Consider the following 21025-nt stretch of genomic DNA (forward strand, 5'->3'; position numbering starts at 1 on the left):
CCCCGGGCCTCCCAAGAGTTTTGATGAAAGGCTTTGGAGAGCTACTTCTCTGCTAGCAAAATGAGCCAGTTCAAGCCAGATTAGAAAATTTTATAGGCAGGTATACTGTAAACTGCTCTCCCGTGAGTTCACTGGCCCAAAGACTAGACTTGGGAAGACACAGTGGGGAGAGGTGGGAGAGGGGAAGAGAAAGAGAAAAGGGTGTGTGTGGTGGGGGATTGGAAGGAGAGTGTCTGGATTTTATAGGGAAGAGCCTCTGGGAAAGGATAGCCCAGCCTCTGGGCTGGAAAGTTCAGAATTGGAGGCAGGGCATACCACCTAGGGACTGAGGGATGCTGGGATAATCTGGAGGCCAGGTAAGGCTTTGGTATGCAAAATATGCACTTCAGTCCCTTGTCCCAGGGCCAGAAACCAAAGAATCCAGATTTACAGTGGTCTGAAACACTGCCCACTTGATTGCTATCTGATCTTTCAGCCCATCTCCCGCCTGCCTCAGGACATGGTGATAGAACCTCTGAAACCACCTCTCTCTCTCTCTCTCTCTCTCTCTCTCTCTCTCTCTCTCTCTCTCTCTCTGTCTGTCTGTCTTATCACCACAACCTTCATGCTTTAATTTAGTGTCAGACACTGTGTCATAAAGCCTATTATCTCAGTTAACATCCCCAAGAGCCAGCTTCTATGCTCATTATTGTGAACAGTAGGTTCAGAGAAGTCAGACACTTGCCCAAGTACACACAGCTTAGCTGGTACTAACTGAAGCAGGGTTTGAACTCAAACCTCGCCAACTGCAGTATGAAAGTTTTTGCTTTGTCTTATTATATTTGATTTTGTCCTGTCCGGTTGTTATCTCTTAGAAGCCTGTTATTTTCTACTGAGAGACAGAAAGGGACTGGATCTGGAGGGGAGGAGGGGAGGAACTGGGAGAAGCAGAGGGAGAGAAAATTGTAATCAGGATATATTGTATGAGAAAAGAATAAGAGAGACCCTGCCTGTTGTGATCATAAAAAGAGAAAGAGCTATTAAGATATGTTCTGGCAGGGATGTGGGGGAAGGAGGTGCCCCGGCGGGCCCATGCCAAGACATCCCTTTCCCCTGAGAGACCAGCCACATGAGGGTATAGTATAGAATAGAGTTTATTCAGGGCATGGGGAGGAGAGTTAAGAGGCAGAGAAAGGCAGAGAGAAGGAGAGAGTAGAGAAGTAGAGGCTGGCTATGGCCACGTGGAGAGAGGGGAGAAGGGAATGGGGAGAGAGGGGGCAAGCAGGAAGCAAGAGTAAGGGAGACAAGAGAGTAAAAGAGGGAAAAGGGGCCAAGCAGTTCCTATTATAGTGGGCCAGCCTAACCTGCTATTGCCAGGTAATTGTGGGGGTGGAGTCTGGACAGAAGATCAACACTGCCTCAAATGATAAAATAGAGGGGGATTAAGGAAGATTTGATGCATGGAACACACACACCAAAAAAAAAAAAAAAAAAAGAGGGGGGGTCTGGAGGGGGAGGCAAAGTCCTGAATTCTTTTCTTATGCAAATCTAGACATATATGTTCATTTATGCAGTAATTTATGAAGTGCTGGAATGGAAGTCAGGGCCTCCTTTGTCAGTTCCAGCCCAGCCTCTCTCTCAGAGAGGAACGGGGGGGGGGGGGGGGGGGGGGGGCTCACCTCAGTGAGCAACTTCTTTGCTGAATGACGGGTTTCCCAGGCTGTTCCACTGTCACCCCTGAAGAATACAGTAAAACCAACTTCAACACTACTGTTTCCTTTGGGCCTGACCTCAGGCTGTGATGTGACTAAACACGGAATCCAGATTGGGTGGGAGGGACAAAGGGATTTCCACTACCCTCTCATAGGCATGGAGGTAAATCACCTGAAGTCAGAGCTAGGAAATACAGAAATGGAAATTTTTCAAAAATCTGTTGAGGCCCAGCGTGGCTGTGGGTTTCAAGTCTGGGTGACTCACACGGAGTGAGGAAATGCTTAACTTATCAGTTGAGTTTACAAATACACTGCCAGCCCCTGGCACATCAGCTTGGATGGTTGGGAGGCCTTCCTTGTGAGACCCATGCTCAGGCTCACAGAGGAGTGGCCAAGCCTCTGTTTGCTGGTGGTTGTTTTGTTGTGTAGGTAGCCCAGGCAGCCTTTGAACTCCCAAGTATGGCCTCTACCTTCCAACCCTGTGAATTTACAGAGATCTAGCTGATTTGTGGGACGTCTCTGTTTCTTTTTAGTTTGATTTATTTTGCTGTTTGTTTTGAGACAGGGTCTTGTGATCCTGGTCTGTCCTGCCTTGAACTCCGGTTCCTCCAGCCTTCACCTGCAGTCTTCAGCTGAGGGACTTCTCAGTCTACATGACCACCGTTGGGGGGATTTCCTTAACAACTCCTCCTTCATTCGTCTGTATCTATAATTGTATTGCTCCAACAGGTTCTGTCTCTCAAAATAGCACACAGAGTCCAGTACCATCACATCAGAAATCACAGACTTTAACACTGGTTGAGGTAGGGGGTTGTTTTGGTTTTGGTTTTTTGCTTATTAGTAGCTGGATTCCAAGGAACAGAGCCCTCTGTGGTAAAGCACGGGCCTCACATGCATGAGAGACTCTGGCTCTATCTCAGCACATCTTGCCACCCTGTCAACTGAGCACTCAGGTATCAGGATGCTGGCCTGAGCTTAAGGCCAATCTAGGCTATATATGGACTTCCAGGTCAGCCTGGGCTTCATACTTTCTTTCTCAAAAAAGGGATAGTGGTACAGAGCCACTTCAGCCAATTATTTTAAGATCTGCCTATAGGCACTCCCCTGGGGAATTCTTGGGGCCCAATGGCTAGACAGCCTTGCAGAAACAGTGAATTCCAAGCTCAGTGAGAGAACTTGGAACTCAAAAAGCAAGATGGAGAATGACTGAAGAAAACACTGAACCAAACTCTATCCTCTCTACAAATACACACACACACACACACACACACACACGTATACAAAGACACATTCATAAATGAACACCATACCCATAGACATGAAAATTTAAAATCAGACAAGGAAAATAATAAAAGGCTTATTTACAAACACATTTATTTTTATATATTAATATAAATATAAAGTTTGATTTAGAAATCTTTTTTTTTTCTAGCAGCTGTCCAGCAGTTTGCTAATGCTACCTAGTGAATTATATAAAGTCTTGTCTGAGCTATGCTCAGAATAAATACCAAGTCCAGTTAAAGACAAGAGGAAAGTCCTGGAAGGGACCCCTGCTCAGACCCCATAAAACATAGCAGCTTGAGGACTTAGCAACTAGGAGTCACAAGAAGGGTAGCTCTCATTCCCATGGGGTGTCGGGTTTCACAAGAAAGAGTCCAAAGCTGGTGGTGTTGGGATAAGACAGCTCCCAGTCTCTGTATGCATCCTGGGCTCCATGCAGATAAGCCCTCAGACCCACACTGAGGCGGTGACCAGCCTTCAGGAGCAACAGTTGACTCCAGGAACGGTCCACTAACTTGTTCTCCATGGAGCAAGGGAACAGTTCCACCGTCAGGGCCAAGTTGTCAAAGTCATCTACCTGAGGCTTTGCTTGCAAAACAAGAGAGACCCAGCCCTGCACCTTGTGGCCTGTGTTTGTGGATGTTGGACTGAGCCTCAGTTCCAAAAATACGTAGTAGAGCCCGGGACTGTCTACCACCAACTCCTTTTTGTCTTCTTCGTACCTCAGACCTTGAGATAGGTATGAGCTCCCGGCTCCATCTTGGCTGTGCCAGTTCAGAGTTGTATTGCACAGCGATGCTTCTAGAAAAAGAACACTGAGTTGCTGAGGGTTGCCGGGTGTGGGGGGGGGTGCGGGGGGGGGGAGGGAACCATGGGAATGGGGAGGAAAGAGAGGAGACAAAACAGAAGAAAAGGAGGGAGGGAGGGGCCACCCAGAAGGGATACAAATTAAGAAAGTGGTTGTGGAATAAGAACGAGGCAAAGGGACGAGGGTCTAGAGTGTTAAGAGCGGAGATGCACATGGACTCCTGGGAGGAGCTGAGTAAAGGGGCCACAAGAGGGGAAGGGGGAGAGGAGAAAAGAAGAGAGAGGAATCAGAGGAGGTAGAGAGGAATGAGCAAAACTGGGAGAGAGGTGGGATATGGAGAGTGCAGGAAGGGAGTCATCTCTGAGGGCAAATAATTTGACAACTAAGACTTGGCAGGGAGAGACTAGGGCTCGGGCTCAATAGGGTGCCTGAAGCCCAAAGGCATTCATTTATCCCAGCCCACTGGAGGTGTTGGCAGCAGGGCGGCCAGCCTCAGCTACATAATGAATTTGGAGGAAGCCTGGGCTACATGGGAGGGAGAGGGGAAGGAAAAGAGAAAAGGAGATCTCCCAGAATCAGCTGGGGGTGAGAATTCTCAATTCTCTGAAGACCTAGATGGGATCCCAAGGATGACAGCTTGAGCTGTGACAGCAAGTGAGAAAGGCTGAGTAGGTGAGGGAAAGGGACAGGACTAGAAGGTTGAACAGGCCCCCTTGTTCAACCTCCCTGCGGGACCCGCTGGGAATAAATCAGGGGGCACTCACGGTTTTTAGCCAGTAGCTTGGCGAACACAGGAGAGCCCTGGGAAGAAAGAAAAATAAAGGTAGATGGTACCTTACATCCTAAAGAAGCAGATAGGAACTCATACGGCCCAGCACACATTGGGGCGTCCAACTTTGGATGGAGAAGAAGAGCCCCGAAGGCCTAAGTGGGACTGAAGGGAACTGCGGTGCACCCTCTGGAGTTCTCCCCCAGGTTTCATAGGTTCATTCAAGGGGTCAAGACGCAAAGGGATTTCCTCTGAGTGGGAGATGGAGAGAGGGTGCTTCAAGCGGAGTAGCAGGAGCGGAGCAAGGCGGAGCGGGGCGGGGCGGGGCGGGGGTGGGGAGGAAGTGCTGTTCTCTCCCTGTCGGTGCAGCGATACTTCCAGAAGGTAAGAAAGAGTCCCCTAGGAATGAGATGAGCCTCACCTGTTGTGTAGTGTTAGGGCAGCCAATGTGGGAAACAGGGGTGACCTGATCTGCATTATTCTCTCGGGTACCCAGGTTGGGCGAGGTGGTGATTGTGAGCGCTGGCCGAGGCTCGGTGCGGGTGAAGATAGGGACACAGGCGATCAGAAGCAGCAAAACCAAGGCGACTAGGCCATAGAGCCTTGGGTGGCGGGAACAGAAGTTCAGTGCAGGCGGCCACGCGGCCTCGCGATCGCGAACATTAACGGCAGGGCAGGCAGCATCCGTAGGGAGCGCGGCATTTGTGGGGCGCACAGTATCTGAGAGAAGCGCAGCGTCCGCGGGGAGCCCGTTATCTCTGAGGAGCACCGCATCCGAGGGACACGAAGTACCTGCTGGATGTCTGGCATCCGCGGTATCCTCCACATCAAGTGTGTGCTGGTCCATTACCACGGTCGGTCAGTGCACGTCTCCCGCCAGTGCCCGTGCTTTATAGGCTACGGAGGCGCCTTTTCCGGGGAGGGAAGGGAGGGAGGGCAGCCGCGGGGTTCCCGGCCTCCGCGCTCCGCCCCGCGACTCCCGGAACTTTCTCTCCTCCTCCCCCCCTTCCCCTCCCCCTCCTCGCCCCCTTCCCCTTCCGTGTCCAGTAATTCTCCAGCATCCAGGCCCTGTGACCGCCCGTCCTTCTTCCCCCCCCCTTTTTTTTTTTTTTTTTTTTTTTTTTTGGTGGTTTGGTTTGGTTTGGTTTGGTTTGGTTTGGTTTGGTTTGGTTTAACACTGACACATTAAAGAGCTTTTTATATGATGGGAACCATGTGATATCGGAATCCATTCCCTCCCTGGCCTCTCCTGAATCCACAGCTTGGTCTCCCTTCTTTTTCTGTGTCCCCACTAATAGGTTATTTCTCCGCTGCTGATTTTCATTCCTGTTTTTCTGTCTCTCAAACATCTGTCTCTCTCCCGATCTCTCCTGCTCCCTTTTTCTTCCAACCCCTAGCTCCCCATCCCTGGGATGCCCTAAATGCAGGGGGGTTTTGTTGTTGTTGTTGTTGTTTTGTTTTGTTTTGTTTTGTGTGTTGTTGTTGTTGTTTTGTCGAGGACTCTAGGGACATCTAAAACTCCCCACCCATCCCCAGCGGAATCAGAGAGACATGCTAGGCACCCACTCACCCAGCCTCTTCCTCCCCAGGACCCCATCTCTACCCTGGGCCTTTCCTGGTGTGTCCCCACCCACTTTCTTGGGGCTTCCTGTTAGTAGTCTCTTAGGACTCCAGAAACAGAAGGCTGGAGAGTCCAGATAGAGAAATTCCCCCAGGCAGCAGACACATTTTCAATTTCCCATTCTTTCACTGTTCTTGCCTGAGGTAGAGGCAAAGGGGGGGAAGCGCAGAGAAGACCCCCCAAAAGAGGAACTGAGAGATGACTGGCTCTGGGCAAACCTTGGAGACAGACTCCTCAATGTTCTGATCTGGTTAGATCTGCTGAGATGGCTCAGCCAGTAATAGTATAATCACAAGCCTGGTGACCTGAGTTCAGTCCTCAGGACCTACATGGTGGGAAGAAAGAACTGACACACAAAAATTTGTCCTGAAAATGCCCTTTGACCACTACATGCATACCATCAGTAAATATAATTTTTTTTTAAAAAAGTACTGATATAACCAGACCATTTATCTCAGCAGGAAACAAGCTATAAAATAGGGAGTTGTTTGTTTCGACATAGGGTTTGGTCTTCGACTTGCAGCCCTCCAATTCACTAGACAGCCTAAGATGACTTTGAACTTCTGACTCTCCTGAGTATAATGGGATACAGACACAGACAGGCATACACCCTCAAATCCAGTTTCTTCTGTGTTGGGGAAGGAGCACAAAGCCTCGAGCTTACTAGGCCAAGATTCTTACAACAGAAGACCCAGCCCAGGCCCCACCTGCTTTTTTTCATTCTGGGCATGGAACCTACTGAGCTCCCTAGCCCAGCATGGGAGAAGTGCACGGAGCCCCCTCTGGAAACACCAGCCACCCCTTCCTTCTGTTTTATTCCACATCAACTTCCCCTGGGAATTACAGGAAAACCCCAGCTTGGGGTCGGGGGAGAGGTGGGGGAAGTGAGACATTAAAAAGACACAAAAGACACTTGGGTGATCTAGAAATTGGAGGCTCCACCCAAGGAGCAGCGGCAGGGCACCAGCGGTGATTCAGCTGTGGGAACTCTGGCCCTCACACAGACAGTGGTCCAACCTCTCTCTGCTGGACACACACTGCTCAGAATCAGCCCACACCTACATGACTCTCACACACAGGGACCCCTCAATGCCTGGACTAGTTTACCCCTCCCTGCCTCTGCTGCACAGTGAACACATTATCTCATCCTCATTTGTATCCCAGCCATCATTGCGGTGAGAAAAAAAAAATGGCAGATGAAGACTCTCTCTCTCTCTAGCTATAACTTCTTCAAAACCACAGTTTGAAGACTTCCACCTCACAGGCTCATCGTCCACGTCACCGAGGAACTGGAACCCTGACTCAGCTGAAAGTAACTCCACTCAGTCATCTTTCTCTCCTGCAGAGCCTGAAGGTGCTTTATTATTCTGGGGTGGGGAGAGGAAAAATTGGTGGAGTTTCTGGACAGAAAACACACACACACACACACAAAGAGAGAGAGTTCATAGCATTTAGAACAAGCCATGCATGGTGTGCACCTGTGAGCCCAGCCTTCAGGAAGCTGAAGTTTGAAGGTTGGAGTTCAAAACCAGCCTGGGCTACATGAAGAGACACTGTCTAAAAACAAAACAAAACAAAACTGGATGCAGCGGGTATGTATTGCACTCAGGAGGTAGAAGCAGATGGGTCTTGGTGAATTCAAGGCCACCTTGAACTACATAATGAGAATGGACAGGGCTAAATAGTGAGACAGACAGACAAACAGACAGACAGACAAACAGACACACACAAGGGGGGATTTTAATATTAAAATTAATTTGTTTTTGAACAGGATCTCATGTAGCCAAGGCTGGCCTGACATTCCCTATGTAGTGAAGAAGAAACTTCTAATCCTCCTGCCTCCATTTCTGGAGTGCTAAGTTGACAGGTCCATGCCACCATGTCTGGTGTATAAGATGCTGGGGATGGAACTCAAGTCTCCCCCTCCCCCCTGACTCACACACAAAGTCCACCCCCTGCCCCTTATTGCTAAGAAGAAAGATTTAGCATCTCAGAACCTTCATAGTAGTAGTAATAGTAGTAGTAGTAGTAGTAGTAGTAGTAGTAGTAGTAGCAGCAGCAGCAGCAGCAGCAACAGCAGCAGCAGCAACGGCTAGCTCCCAGATCCTGAGCCAATCTGTTTACAATTAAAACCACAGCCCACAGCCAAGTATTGCCTAAGCTGGCAGTGACAAGAACTGGGAGGAAAGCATCTAGATCTACAATAATGCAGATGACAGAACCCCACCCGCAAAGGTCTGTGGTACACCACCCCATGAGCTCTTTGTTTTTGTTTTCAATTACAGGCTTGCCACATTGCCCTGACCTTCCTTCCTCAGCCTCCCAAAACTGTGTGCAGGATGGCAAGTGTACTTCACCACTCCTGGTGCCACAAGAATGTTATGCTGGCCCTATCACCCACCTTGACTGCCTGTTTATTAACTGCTTTCCTTGCTTATCATTGCCTCCCATCCCTACTGATGTATGGCATCCTCAAAAGTGTCTCTATCCACTGTATTCCCAGGTACCCACAGTATGCGGAGTAAAAAGTGTCTCCATGATATTTATGGAAAGATGGAATGCAAGAAGGGTGAGAAAAAAGAAAAGGAAGGAACAGGGATGGGTGAGTGTGTGGGTGAATGTATGGATAGATGGATGGATGGGTAGGTGGGTGGATGAATAGATGGGTGGGTGGGTAGATGAATAGACAGATGGATAGATGGATGAACAGATAGATAGATGGGTCGGTGAGTAGGTGGATATATGGACAGGCAGGCAGGTGGACAGACAGATGGATGGATGGATTGACATATGAGTCAGTGAGTGGGTAGATGGGTGAGCAGACAGATGGATGGATGGACAGACAGACAGATGGATAAGTAAGTAAGTGGGTGGATGGATGGACAGGTGGATGGATGATAGATGGATTGATGGTTGTATGGGTGAATGGATGGACAGGCAGGTGTAAGAGTGGATAAGAGGGAAAGAAGAAGGTATATGGAGAAGAGCTCAAACTTGGTGCGGATTCTGCAGGACTGTGGGTAAAGCAGGTGCAGTTCCATGCCTGCTGTGGTAAACAGCATGGGTCTTGCAATGCTGGATGCTTAAGCTTGAATACATTACATTCAGGTACTACATTCAATGGCAGGGTCTGAGGGTCAGGCTCCATGGCAAGCACTCACCTGGATTCCATCCCAGCACCACTGTGTGCAGTGCTGAGCATAGAATACATTCATAGCAAAGGACAACTATAATGTTTGAGTTGTTTTTCATATTTTACGAATACATACTAGCTATATATTAGCTATGTGTAACAATGAGTCCCTTTAGGACATTTTCTTTTTTTTTAAGATTTATTTATTTATTATATGTAAGAACACTATAGCTGTTTTTAGACACACCAGAAGAGGGCATCAGATCTCATTACAAATGGCTGTGAGTCACCATGTGGTTGCTGGGATTTGAACTCAGGACCTTTAGAAGAGCAGTCAGTGCTCTTAACTGCTGAGCCATCTCTCCAGTCTGGACATTTTCATTTATGTATATAATTCATTTTGATCATATTCACCCCGGGTGGTTTGTTCCTGTGTCTATGTTTTTGTATTTATATATTTTAAGCGTATGACTGTTTTGCCTGCATGTATGTGCATGCACCAACGTGCAGGCCCAGTACCCAGGTCAGATCTCCTGGAATTGCAACTAAGGATAGTTGTGAGCCACCATGTGCGTGCAAGGAACAGAACCCAGGTCCTCTGTGATAGCAACAAATGCTCTCAGCCACTGAACCATCTCTCAGGTCTGTCTGTGTCTGTCTGTCTGTCTATCTGTATTCCATGTGCATGCCTTCTGAGAGGCCAGAAGTAGAGTTACAGGCAACTGTGAGATGCCATGTGGGTGCCAGGAACTGAACCTAGGTCCTCAGCACCCTCCACCATGGGCTGCCTGTCCACCTACACACCCATGATCCTCTCTTGCCCCGCTTTCGCTCTCATCAGTCCCCTTCCTCTTCCTAAATATTTTTTCAGACTGGGTTTCGTGTAACCCAGTCTAGGCAGCTCACTTCTTAACAAAGAATGGCCTCGAACTACTTCTTGTTCCTCCTGCCTCCACCTCCCAAGTGCTGGAATGGCATGCTTGGGCCACGAGGAACTTAAGTGAAAATAACTCTCTGGTTTCTACCTAGGGGGACATCAACCCACATGCATGTAGATCCAGAGATTCACTGTAAACTATGAAGCAAGCTGACCAAGGTGTCCCAGAGATGTTCTGAGCTATGTGCCTTCACAGAGCTCTGGAACACCCTTTCTGGGCTGCAGCCTAGCTGACAAGGCTGAAGGACTGCAGAGGCAGGAAGCTCTATCCACCGTGCAGAGCTGAGCTCCCTCCTCCAACCCCATTCCAATAGCGCCCCCTGTGGTGTACTCAGTTGTCTTCCTGAAATGACTGTTAACCCTAGCTGTCCTCACAGCATGGAAAAACTCAAGGGAGCCAAGCAGTTAGAGGGACCTGCCCTACAGTGTTGACTTAGATGCTCCTCTCCCACCTCTCAGGTCCACTGAACAGGCAGGCATGACTTGGTATTTTCTTTTTTTTTTTTTAAGATTTATTTATTTATTATATGTAAGTACACTGTAGCTGTCTTCAGACACTCCAGAAGAGGGAGTCAGATCTTACGGATGGTTGTGAGCCACCATGTGGTTGCTGGGATTTGAACTCCTGACCTTCGGAAGAGCAGTCGGGTGCTCTTACCCACTGAGCCATCTCACCAGCCCGACTTGGTATTTTCTAAGAAGAAAAGTAAAGGTTTCTATCCCAAGGTTTCTAAGGCAGGGTTCCGTTCTATTTCACTGTCACTCGCCCCCCCCCCCCCCCGCAGCCATAATGAGCTCATATGTGGTAGGCAAAAGCTCCATCCCTGAATCACGCCCCTAGCCCCTCATTGGCGGTCAATAGGCAGGGCTCCACCCTATGGCCACGCCCCCAGCCCTTCACGGGAGATTCTAAGCAGAGGCTCTATGCTAAGCCCCTAAACTGGGATGTTATATGTCTACTACCATAAGCAACTTAGTATTAACTTTTTTATTTTTGTTTTGCCTTATTTTTTGATGTAGTCTATGTAAGTTGCCCAGGCTGACCTCCAAGTCCTAGGTTCATGCCCACCTCCTGCCTCAGTGTTCCAAATGTCTAAGATGACAGGTACTGGTCACCAGCATAGCCAGGAGTGTCAACTGCTTTCCTGTCTTGAGTGAAGATATTGCTATCAGCCCAGGGCAGCCTCAGACTCCAGTGTACTGAGCTTACATGCACATACCAGCAGCCAGGCTTAAAAGTCAACTTCCCTGACTCTCCCATGGTGGGCACATGGAAGCTATACAGCATAGGTTCAAATCCCAGACCCACCTCCTGAGTGAATTCCTCTACCTCTTGGTGCCTCAATTTCACCATCTGTGAAATGAAATTAAAACAATATTATCTTAGGCTGGAGAGATGGATCAGCGGTTAAGAGCACTGACTGCTCTTCCAGAGGTCCTGAGTTCAATTTCCAGCAACCACATGGTGGCTCACAACCATCTGTAATGGGGTAATGGGATCTGATGCCCTCTTCTGGTGTGTCTGAAGACAATTACAGTATACTCATATAAATAAAATAAATCTTTTTAAAAAATACTTAATACCAGCACTTGGGACGCAGGGACAGGCGGATTTCTGAGTTCAAGGCCAGCTTGGTCTACAAAGTGAGTTCCAGGACAGACAGGGCTATACAGAGATACCCTGTCTCAAAAAAAAAAAAAAAAAAAAAAAAAACTACCTCAAAATGCAAGGTGTCCACAGTGAGGGAGCCAGAATGTTGTGACATACAGCAGTCACTCAGTAAGTTCAGCCATCCTTGCCACTGGCAGCCTACACAGCCTAGCGTGTGTCAGTGACTACATGTGGACTTTGAAACACTGAAATCCCGTACACAAATCCTGCCTCTGGGTTGACCTGTGAGGATGTTTGAAAGGATCTACACAGAGCCAGAACTCTGGAGGCAGAGTTAGGAGGATCAGGAAGGAGTTCAAGATCAGCCTTGGTAACAAATCTAGTTGGAGGCCAGCCTGGTCTACGTGAGACCCTTTGACCAACAGCAAAGCCCATAACCAGCAAAAAGTGCAGAGAACGGAAATGATCTCTCCAGTCTTCAAAAGGGAATCATTCAGATTACCATTGATGACATCACCAGTCACACAACAGCAAAGACAGCTCATGCCTTTGAACCACGGGGACAGGATCTTCCGGTTTGAGCAGTCAGCATTACAATTGCTTCCGGAAGTTTGTCCACACTGGAGACTGTCATATAGCTTTAGCCTGCATTTCCATGTGTACAAAGTTTTGTTCGGGTTCCTCTTCTTCCTCCTCCTCCTCTTCCTCTTCCTCCTTTCCTCCCTCTATCTTCCTCCTCCTTCCTTTTAGCCATGAACAACCTGTAGTCAACTAAGCACCCAGAAAGAAAGAAAAGGTGACCATACCTTTCTAGAAGAAGGAAAAATTTAACATCAACAATAAGTTCTTCCCTGAGAAAGATGGGGGAGTGGCTGGGCAGGCTGGGGACCCCTCAAAGGTTGATAAGAGCTAACTCAGTGATGGGAAATCAGCCAAGCTGAGTAGAAAGGGAATCCCAGCCTGACCTACCATCTGTAAGGGATTCCCCCATGCTGCCAGGGGAAGTAGCCATTAGACAGCCACAATTAGACAGAAACACAAATGACACCCACAGCCAGGACATAGAACAGACACTCACAGCAACCACAAATACACCATAGCCCCCTGGGGGGGGGAGGGAGAGAGAGAGAGAGAGAGAGAGAGAGAGAGAGAGAGAGAGAGAGAGAGAGAGAGAGAGATCATTGTCAAACACACTGAACAGCCAAGGTGTGGTGGTTCATGTCTGTCACCTGAGCATTTGGGATGCTAAGGTAGGACATTACCCCAAGTCTGAGGCCAGCCTATGTATAGTTTCAGGCTAGCCTTGGCTACAGAGATAGACCCTGTCTCATGAGGACAGAAAGAGAGGAGAAAGGGAAAGAAAAGAGGTATGGAAAGGGTTGAGCTAAGAGCACTCCCACTCTGCTCTTTCAGAGAACCAGAGTTAAGTCCCCAACCCTCACGTGGTAGCTCACAACCTCCTGTAATTCCAGATCCAAGGGGTTGTGACACCTCTCCTGGAGCAATAGGCACTACACTCACCTGCACTTACCCTGAGACACACATACACACATAAATACAAGTAAAAACTTAAAAACTTTTTTTTAATATGCCAGGCATACATAGCTCAGCCAGTGACACTTGTTTCATAAGCGTGGGGACCTGATTTGATTTCCCAGCATTCCTGGCTTGTTGTTGTTTTGTATAATAATAATAATAATAATAATAATAATAATAATAATAAAAGCCAGGCATGGTGGTACCACACGCCTTTAATCCCAGCACTTGGGAGACAGAGGCAGGCCGATTTCTGAGTTCGAGGCCAGCCTGGTCTACAAAGTGAGCTCCAGGACAGCCAGGGCTACACAAAAACCTGTCTTGAAAAACAAAACAAAACAAACAAACAAAAAGACAAGCTGTCAAGTGCTTATAATCTTAGTCTGGGAAGGTAGACAAAGGAGGATTCCTGGAACTCATTGGCAAACCATTCTAGACAAATAACTGGACTCCTCAGACCAGTGAGAGATTCTATCTTTTAAAAAAAATAACAGTGAGGGGCTAGGTGGCTCCATGGTTAAGAGCACTGGCTGCTCTTGCAGAGGACCCAAGTTCAATTCCCAGCAGCTATATGGCAGCTCAGACCTGTCTGTAACTCCAGTTCCAGGGCTTCTGACACCTTCGCACAGACATACAAGCATGCGAAACACCTATAAAGACAAAATAAAATAAATTAAAAACAAAAAGCAAACAAACAAGAACAAAAACAATACTCCAATAAGACATCCAGGCACCAGATCTGTGGACAGAACTCCCTCCTACTCAGCCTTGGATCCCAGCGCGGGACACACGCGCCCCCTTGTGGACGGCATCCTCGCCCTAGGCTGCATGAGATGCAGGTGGGAGGGTCTGCGCCCCAAACTTGCCGAGCCTTGGAAGAACTTGAAATCAGAACCTGGAAGCCGGGAGGACCACCAGGCCGAGGACCAGAACCCAGAGAAGCCTGTATGACTGCGGGATACGATCAGTGAGGATGTTGTAGGAGGAGGCAGGTCACTATCGTTCCTACAGGCCCAGCATCAGCAACACAAAAGTGGCCTGAGCCCATGGGTGCCACTTGAGAGTAGACTCTGGTTTCCAAGCCCATACACTTCTCCTTAGGCTCCGTCCACTTCCCAGTTGTCACTCTCTAAATCTTCATTTGCAGTCCCTCCCAATGGCTCCTTCACTTTCTCTAGTCCCACATCCTTGCTTTTTCAGCTGTGTACTTCCCAGGTCCCTCTCACTTCTCTGGTTCCTCCGACTTCTCTATCAATCTCTATAGGTTCCGCCCACTTTCTTAGCCCCTCCCAGCTGCTCTGTCATTCTCTCTACGCCCTGCCTACTTCCCCAGTCAACAGCTTCCTCGAGGTTGTGGATTCCCACTTTTGACATCATTCTTCCAGCCTCCTACTTCCCGCTCCTTTAGCTTCCCAGGCGGTTCAGTTCTCTTGCCTCGCCTGCTTCCCTGCCAATCTCCAAAGGCCCCGCTCAGGCCCTACCCGGTAGGCTTAACAGACTTCTCTATCAGCCTCCCAGAGCCGGCCCTGGTCCTTCCCACATCCCCCGCTATTCTCCCTATTCCACCGGACTCTAACAGCCTAGGTAAGAAAGCTTGTTCCCCCCACACACACACACCCCGGTCTTCCTCAGAGAAGAGTCCTTTACTCCTTCGTCCACCTGGGACCTGGTTAACGGCACGGCAGTCTTCAATGCCTCCACCTCCTTCTGTGCCTTACAAATTCTCATTCCAGCTGCTGGACATGCCCACCCTTATTCTCTTTAAAATTTAGTTTGCTTTTATTAATGTGTAATGCGATGTCTATGAGCGGATGCTACAAGTATTCAGAGAGGCCAGAGGAGGGGGTCAGATTCCCTGGAGCTAGAGTAATTATCTCTCTGTGGGACTGATGGGGACGTCTGATGGGGACAGGGAGGCTGCCTGCCCCAGGGTGTGCACTTGGACTGTGTGCCTACCCATCCCTGTGGAATGCAGCCAATGTGTGTTTGTGTCAACGAAGGTCAGCTGGAGAAAGGGACTCTGCATAGGTGTGGCTTCCAGCCCATCACACTTAGCATACACAGGTGTGTATCTTTTGGTGTGAGTGAGCGTGTGTACTGCATATCTGATCTACCCTGTTGGACCAAAAATCAACTTGAGGAGAAAAGCGCATGGCCCACTATCCAGGGATGAACTGGAAAGCAGAAACTAAGGCAAAGACCATGGAGGAAATGAAACACACCCACTCCCTCCTGTATGCTCAGCCTGCCTTCTTTATTTTTTTTTAAAGATTTATTTATTTACTTATTTATTGTATGTGAGTACACTCACTGTTGCTCTCCTCAGACACACCAGAAGGGGGCATAGATCCCATTACAGATGGTTGTGCACCCCACCATGTGGTTGCTGGGATTTGAACTCAGGTCCTCTGGAAGAGCAGTCAGTGCTATGTACTCAGTGGCCTTTATGAGGAGCAGAGGCTGTGCTGGGACAGTGTCTTCATCTGTCCCCTTCTCCTCAAGGCTAAGGAAGGGAGCAACAGGATGTTGAGATCAAGCTGCCTGGCTTTACCAGACTTCAATGCCTTGAGAAGGCTCAAGGGGCTGGACTCATGGCTCAGTTGGTAAAATGCTTGCCTAGCTTGTATAAAGTTCAAAGTCCCTTCCCCAGCATGGCACAAAACTGAGTGTATCTCCTCTATCATTCCAGAACACAGGACGTGAAGACAGGAGGATCAGTCGTGAGGAACATATGGAAGGGAGGGAGGGAGGGAGGAAAGAGAGAAGGGGAGGGGAGGGAAGAGGAGAAAGCAGGCAAGCTGGAGAGGAATGGGAGACCTAGGGTATAGCCTTTGGTGTGTGTCACATCAACCCCTGCCCTACATGGTCTGTTTGGTGATGCCAGAAGGTGACAGACCCCTCCCCTGCTTATATACAGCTTTCATACTAATAACACACTGATGAGGATAGATTCCAGCTCAAACATATATGCTGATGTCACATATGACCCCAAGCAAGTACCAGAGCAATCCAGAAACACACACGCATAACCTTTTGAGGGCAGTGAGATAGGTTCTCACTATGTAGCCTTGGCTAGCCTGGAAATCCCCCCAAGTAGACCAGGATGGCCTTGAACTCAGAGATATCCCTGCCTCTGTCTCGAAAGGTCTGGAATTAAAGACTTATGCCACCATGACCAGCAAACTTTTTTTATTCCAAGGACGGTGTCTAGTCCAGGCTGGCCTCAAACTGATTATCCTGCCTCCACCTCCCAAGTGCTGGAATAACAGGTGTGTGTGTGGCGCCAACTCAGTTTATTCAATGTTAGGGATGAAACCCAGGGCTTCTGCTCTGTTTGGCTTTAAAACTCTGCTTCTTTTCCATATGAAGGAAGGAGTAGGCTGTCTGACACAAAAGGTTGAGGGTCTCCAGTTCTCATGGTCCTGTTGGCCCCCCAGGGTGACTCTTGCCTTCTTTATCCCACAGAGAGCCCAGGAAGATTGGCCTAGAAGATGTGACCCACCTCCCATGTCTGCAGCTATGCTCACCAACCTGTGTGAAGATCTGTGAAGTCCTAGTCTGCCCTGCTCTGTGATATGTGCATATCTTTAGTGACTTGGGCAGCCCCTCCTTGGCTATAAGACACATGTGGCACCACCTTTTGGCCATTTGCCCACTAGCGCCACCTCCTTCCATCGCTAAAGCAGTGGGATCACTGGATTTGCATTTGGCTACCTGATGTTGCAGGAAGGAACTCAGGAGACAGACACAACTCCACACCAACTCTACCCTTATCTTGGGGAACCCCTCTATTCCAAACACCCCCGTGCTTGGACAGAGAATATTGTGTCCTTTTGGTTCATTGTCTTCAAAGATTAGCACTCATTGTCAATCTGATGACACAATCTAGACTCACCTGGGAAGAGAGTCTAAATAGGGATTGTCTGTTTAGGTTGGGCAGGGGACCTGTCTGTTGGGGATTCCCTAATTACATTAGCTGATATGTGAAGACCCAGCCCACTGTGGGCAACACCATTCCTTAGTTAGGGGGTCTTAGACTGTATAAGAGTGGAGAAATGAAGTTGAAGGTGAGCAAGCAACCGGATCAACATGCAGGCACTCATTTCTCTGCGCGTGACTGGATGTCACATGACCAGCTCCTATCTTGATTTCTCCACAACAGTTGAACTATAACCTGGAATTGTAAGCCAAAAGTAAGCCCCTTTCTCTCCTAAGTTGTTTTGTTTTATTTTGTGTTGTTTGTCAGAGTATTTTCTTCCAGCAGCAGACTTAAAACTAAAACAGAGTTAGAGGGTGGGTTGTTCTTTCTGGATAAGAGATCCATTAGTTACTAACTCCATAGATGGACAGACAACAGCACAGCGTGGGTTCTGGGGAGAGACCAGGCACACATGACAGAGTCCTGCTCTTCCTTAGATGCTGGAGGACTGAAAGAGCCATAGAGGTCAAGGACACCACAAGAAACCCTATAGAATCAACTAACCTTGGCACATAGAGGCTAACAGAGACTAAACCACCAACCAGAGAGCACGCATAGGACAAACCTAGTCTCCCTATACGTATGTAACAGATGTATAGCTTGGTCCTCATGTGGGACTTCTAACAGCAGGAGGAGAAGATGTCTCTGACTGTGTTGCCTACCTTTGGATCCCTTTCCCCTAACTGGATGACCTTGCCTAGCTCAAGAGGAGATGCACCCAGTCCTATTACAATTTGATATGCCAAGGCAGAGGTTGATTTCCATGGGAGGCCTCTCCTCTGAGGAAAAAGGAGGGCATAAGAAAAGGGGAGGAGAGAGGGACAGTCTGGGAGGAGAGGAGGAAGGGAAAGCTCAGGTCAGAATATAAAGTACATAAATAAATTAATTAATAAAAAAGAAAAATTATATCTGTTAAAAAAGAAGTTGAATGGGGAGGTTATAAGTCACAAGACTGGGGAGCAGCCTGTGGTACGTGCTGGAGCTGCCTTCCAGCTGTCTGAATCAGCTCAGGGTGAAAAGGGCAAGGATCTAGAACAAGTCACTGGAGATGGGAAACCAAATGTCAGGGATTGTCACCGTTTGATAAGAATGAAGTGACCCTGGCTAACACACACACACACACACACACACACACACACACACACACGCATGCACACGCGCACAAGCACACACACACAATCCACAGTGACAGGCAGATCTTGGATTGGACTTAGTATCTCTGCCCCATACCCACACAAAATAGTCATTTCCAGAATCCTCCATCTTCCATCCCCACAGATACAGAGGACTCAAGCCAGGCCAGGGCCACTCACTAGACTGAGTAGCACCAGGACACAGAGAAACAAGACCTAGCTATGTCATGGCCTAAGATCAGAAGGAACTGGCAGAAAGTTCTGGGAGAGAGACGGAGTTGGATGTGGGGAAGAGAGCATTGGTGCAGCCATCCCTTACAGCACAGATCCCCGCCACTTACAAAGAAAGACAGGACAGATCCGGAGCAGAGTCAACTGCACTCATGCAGCCAAAACCCAGCACTTGGGGGCGGATATGCACAGGTAGATGCCTTGGATGCAGGTTACCTAATGGCATTGGACCCTAGCAACACTGTATTCTTGAAAGGCAAGACATTTGGCCACCAGCTTGTTTTGGTTTGTCTAATACCAAGCAACAAAGTAGCAGGAGTCCTGCAAGCATTGAGAGCCTGGGTTTGGGATATTCTGTTTCATGGGCTATTTCCAGCAGCAACAATGTCTCCTCCACATTGTAGTGAGGCGCTCTACCCTCCTTGGGCCTCCATTTCCTATCTCCAAAGTTGGCATGAGCCCTCACCTCCAATCACTATTTGCATTAAAATCTAAGCAGATACCCATAAAGCACTTAGGAAAGGATGTAGCCATTGGATTTAGGATAAATATCCTTATTTTTAATGTAGTACTGGAGATGGAATTAAGGGACTGGCACTTCTAGGCAGGGGCTCCAGTCCAATCACGGCCCTGCCCCCTCACTGAGGGATTCTAGGCGGGGCTCCACCTCTGACCACGCCCCAAACCCCTCACTGATGATTCTAGACAGGAGTTCTACTACTTCGTGTTTTGAGAATTTAATTCCAAACTGTTTAAAAACTCACAGCTGGGCAGGTCATAGGCTCGTGGGAGGAGACGGCTTATTACTGCTGTTCTTCTAAGTTGATGGACTTCTAAAAGTTTATGTTTACACCCATAGACAAGTTCTACTTCTAAGCTTCAGCAGAGAAGGCCAGGCGGTGGTGGCACACACCTTTAATCCCAGCACTTGGGAGGCAGAGGCAGACGGATTTCTGAATTCGAGGCCAGCCTGGTCTACAAAGAGAGTTCCAGGACAGCCAGGGCTATACAGAGAAACCCTGTCTCAAAAAAACCAAAAGGGAAGAAGAGAGAGAGAGAGAGAGAGAGAGAGAGAGAGAGAGAGAGAGAGAGAGAGAGAGAGAGAGAGAGAGAGAGAGAGAGAGACTCTAAAGGGAGGCTTGGTGAGTGCTTAATGAATGCTTAAGCTCATAAATGCTTAAAGTGCTAAGAATGAGAAGTGCTCAGCCCTAAGCACGATGTTAATGCCCTATCAGGGAACATGGGAAAAGAGAGATGATGTTTAGCAGGACCACAGTGGCATCTTCTGGGTAGGCACAAAACACAGACATTGCAGTCATAAACACACAGGGGCTTCTGAAGCTGGCACAAGACTGATTCTATCAGCAATCAATCATGGGTTGGAGAGGGACTTATGGGGCCACATATCTCCTTGCTAAACTATTGGCTTCTAATGGCTTCTGGAAGAGTGGTAACCAATTTCTACAGTGTTATACCCATTGATGTGCACCAGGATCCAAAGGCCACCCATGACCACACAGACAGTAGGCTGCAAGACAAAAAGCTGTGAATGTCGTCGGATAGGAAAGGGTAGAAAGGAGGGGGTAGATAGGGTGAGAGGGAGAAAAGAGGGGATGGGGTGAGGCAATACCAGTCAAATTAATTTTAAAATCTGGAGGTTGGCTGGAGAGATGGTTAAATGATTAAAAGCACTGGCTGCCAAAGGACCCAGGCTCCCACATGGTGGCCCACAAGTGTCTGTAACTCCAGTCCCAGGGTATCTATGTCCTCTCTAGCCTCTGCTGACGCTACATGTATGTGCAGTACAGAGACAGACATGCAGGCAAAACACCCATACACATAAAAATAAATAAACAAAATAAAACCAAAACAGGAAGACTTGAAGTTGGGAGGGTTGGGGGGTGGTGTCGGGGTGGATCTGGAAGAAAACAATCTGGCTAAGAAAGGAAGAAGGGAGTAAGGAAGAGGGGGAGGGAAGGAGAGAGAGAGAGAGAGAGGAGGGAGGGAAAAGATTCAGTCTTTGGCCAGCTGGCAACATCACAATTGGATCTACAATGAGGGGAAGCTGTCATGGTGTTTGTGAGCTGGGGCTCAATGGGGAGAGCACTTTCCAAGCATGCATGAGTCCTTGAGTCCTTTGCCCAACTCCATATAACCCCAGGGCATGGTGGTGCACACTCAGGAGGTGGAGGCAGAGGATCAGGAGTTTAAGGCCAGCTTGTTTACTTATTGAGTGGGAGGTCAGCTTGGACTACAGTATGCAGTCCTGAGGGGAAATCTCTCAAAGCAAGGAA

The 21025-nt window shown here is 48.4% G+C and overlaps 1 protein-coding gene and 1 long non-coding RNA gene across 2 annotated transcripts; one reads left to right on the top strand and one right to left on the bottom strand.

The window, feature by feature from the left end:
* Positions 1-3137: 3137 nt before the first annotated feature.
* Tnfsf9 (TNF superfamily member 9) lies at positions 3138-5396 on the bottom strand. Its single transcript, XM_021149457.3, has 3 exons — positions 4971-5396; positions 4545-4581; positions 3138-3773 (listed from the first exon to the last, which is right to left on the bottom strand). Exons 1-3 carry the CDS (start codon positions 5394-5396, stop codon positions 3310-3312), a joined length of 927 nt encoding a protein of 308 aa, XP_021005116.1. The 3' UTR covers positions 3138-3309.
* Positions 5283-8762, top strand: LOC115029741 (uncharacterized). Its single transcript, XR_003835299.2, has 3 exons — positions 5283-5407; positions 7335-7524; positions 8456-8762. It is a non-coding gene; the product is annotated as an uncharacterized LOC115029741 (long non-coding RNA).
* Positions 8763-21025: the final 12263 nt, after the last annotated feature.

This window comes from Mus caroli, unplaced genomic scaffold (genome assembly GCF_978045245.1).
Source record: "Mus caroli unplaced genomic scaffold, Mus_caroli_1 scaffold_18, whole genome shotgun sequence".
Lineage (NCBI taxonomy): Eukaryota > Metazoa > Chordata > Mammalia > Rodentia > Muridae > Mus > Mus caroli.